At 43.8% G+C, this 2,779-nt stretch overlaps 1 protein-coding gene across 1 annotated transcript in view; it reads left to right on the top strand.

Moving 5' to 3' along the window:
• The window catches only part of OTOA (otoancorin), a 70,645-nt gene that overhangs the window by 52,921 nt on the left and 14,945 nt on the right, over window positions 1–2,779 (top strand). The window contains exon 23 of the mRNA XM_008574231.1: window positions 865–1,020. Coding sequence (XP_008572453.1) covers window positions 865–1,020 — 156 coding nt within the window. The remainder of the gene's footprint in view (window positions 1–864; window positions 1,021–2,779) is intronic.

The following is a 2,779-nucleotide window of genomic DNA, read 5'->3' as shown; positions in this document are numbered from 1 at the left end:
AATTTTTATTTATTTTTAAATTAATTTATAGCTGACAAAGATTGTATATATTTAAGGTGTACAATAATGTTTTGATACATGCGTACATTGTGGAATGGTTAAATCAAGCTAATATATTCATCACCTCACATACTTGTTATTTTTTTGTTGTGAGAACATTTAAGATCTACTCTCTTAGCAATTTCCAAGTATACAATACATTATTATTAACTATGGTGACCATGCTGTATAACAGATCTCCCTACGTCTGTTTTAAATACAGTCATGTGTTGCTTAACAAACGAGATGTGTTCTAAGAAATACATTGTTAGGCGATTTCATCTTTGTGCAGACATGATAGAGCGTGCTTACACAAACCCAGATAATATAGCCTACTACACACCTAGGCTATATGGTATAGCTTATTGCTCTAACCACTGTCCTAAATGTGGTCTGTCATTGACTGAAAGGTTGTTATGAGGTGCATGACTGCACTGTTTTACTCTGTTCAGGCTGCTATAACAAAATATCTTAGACTGGGTTACTTATACACAGTTCTGGGGGCTGGGAAGTCCAAAGTCAAGGTGCTGGCAGATTCAGTGTCTGGTGATGGCTCATTTCTCATAGATGGCACCTTCTTACTGTGTCCTTATATGGTGGAAACGGGTTAGCTAGCTCTCTGGGGTCTCATTTATAAGGGCACTAATCCCATTTATGTGGGCTGCACCCTCATGATGTAATCGCCTTTTAAGCCCTTACCTTCTAATATGACCACATTAGGGATTGGGTTTCAACATATGAATTTTGGGGGGGACACAAATATTCAGACCATAGCAAATACTATCATGAATGTTCAGTGTAATCCATTTTCTTTTTCACCTAAAGGTGTGGGACATGCCTTCTTACTGGAGAGAGCACCATATCATGTCCCTGGGGCGCATTGCTCTGGCTCTTAATGAGAGTGAGCTGGAGCAGCTGGACCTCAGCTCCATAGACACTGTGGCTTCCCTAAGCCAGCAGACAGAATGGTCCCTAGGACAGGTAGGTAGATGTTGCTGGGTCTTTAAAATATTCCCTTTCTCTCTTAATTTTGCTTATGTTTTCCTTTATATCCTTGAATATAGTTATATTATTTATAATAGCTGTTTTCCCATCCTTGTTGCTAATTCCATCATCACTGTCGTTTCTGAGTCTGTTTCAACTGACTGATTTCTCTCTTAGCTGTGGGTCATATTTTTGTGCTCGTTTGCTTAGATGTACTTTGATTGGATGATGGGCATTGTGAATTTTACATTGTTGAGTGTTTGATTTAGCTGTATTCTTTCAGAGAGCATTGGGCATTGCTCTGGCATACATTTAAGTTATTTTCTTTTTTTTTTCCTTTTTGTCTTTTTTCGTGACCAGCAATGGATCGCAACCCTCAGTGTCCCGCCCGTAGCGGACCGGGACCAGCAACGGGATCGCAACCCTCGGTGTTGCACCCGCACCTCGCTCAGCCAGTGAGCGCCGGTCTGTATGTGGGATCCAAACCCTCGGCGGGAGCGCCGCCACGCTCCCAAGCAGCACACTGTAGCAGTGTGCCACCGGGCGGCCCAAGTTATTTTCAAACCAATTTGATCCTTTTCTTTTTTTTTTTTTCCTTTTTGTCTTTTTTACTGACTGGTAACGGGATCGCAACCCTCGGTGTTGCGCCCACACCGCGCTCAGCCAGTGAGCAGGAACCAGTGTCCACATGGGATCCGAACCCTTGGCGGGAGCGCCGCCGCGCTCCCAAGCAGTGCACTCTCCAGTGCGCCACTGGGCTGGCCCCAGTTTGATCCTTTTCATGCTTCCCTTTTCAGCTTTATTAGGTGAGTCCAGACGGACTTTCATTCTGTGGTTAATTTACCCCCGTTACTGAGACATGATTCTTTTGAGGACTCTACCTAATGCTCCATGTATTTCAAGATCTCTCCACTCTGGCTTGTGGGAATGTGAGCTATTTCCAACTCCATGTGCGCTCTGAATTGCTCAGCCTACTGCTTTCTGATGACTCTGTTCTGCCTGTGTGGAGTTTCACTCCTTGCGTGTGCAAATCAGCACTCAGTACTTGAAAAGACATCTCTACAAATTTCTGGAACTCTCTCTTTCTGTATAATTTCCTCCTTTCAAGTACTTTGCCCCAGAAATGATAGGTGCCCTCGCCTCTCTGAACTTGGATCTCTGTATCCTCAACTCAGCTGGACCACTGGGCTTGTTTGGTTTCCCCTTCCTGATCCATGGCCTGGAAACTGCCTTTGGACAGTAAGTGAGGGCAATCTTAGGGCTTGCTTTATGTGCTCTCCTTTCGAGATTATGCTCCTATGTTTTCCAATATCTAAATACAGTTGTCTTATATATCTTGTTCAGTTTTCTAGATGCTTATGGTGGGAGGACAATTCCTGTGTAAGTTAATCCTTCATGGGCTAAAGAAGTTCTCTCCAGAATTTTAATTGCTTTGATGGGGAGAGAAGTTTGGGGTGTCTAATCCACTGTACTGCTTGATAGAGAGGTACTGGCTCGTCCCTGTATCTTCATTCTCAGGCGGCTCTCTCTCAGTGGTCATTTTCAGCATGAGGCTTGTATAGTACCTAATTAGCAAGCCCAAAATATGCCTCTTCCTTATTAGTTTCTGAAAAAGTTCCAGCATTAACTTCAATTGTGTAGCTGGCCATCCCTGAACCATCACTGTGGTCAGAGGTAGAACATGTTGGTTGGCCAGGTCTACGTCAGGGAGTGGACTCCATCCCACCGTGACCACATGAGCTGAGAGTGGGGAAGG

Source organism: Galeopterus variegatus, unplaced genomic scaffold (genome assembly GCF_000696425.1).
Source record: "Galeopterus variegatus unplaced genomic scaffold, G_variegatus-3.0.2 Scaffold1016, whole genome shotgun sequence".
NCBI classification, from domain to species: Eukaryota; Metazoa; Chordata; class Mammalia; order Dermoptera; family Cynocephalidae; genus Galeopterus; species Galeopterus variegatus.
Note: the sequence above shows the minus strand (reverse complement) of the source record. Positions and strands in the feature narration are given on the sequence as shown.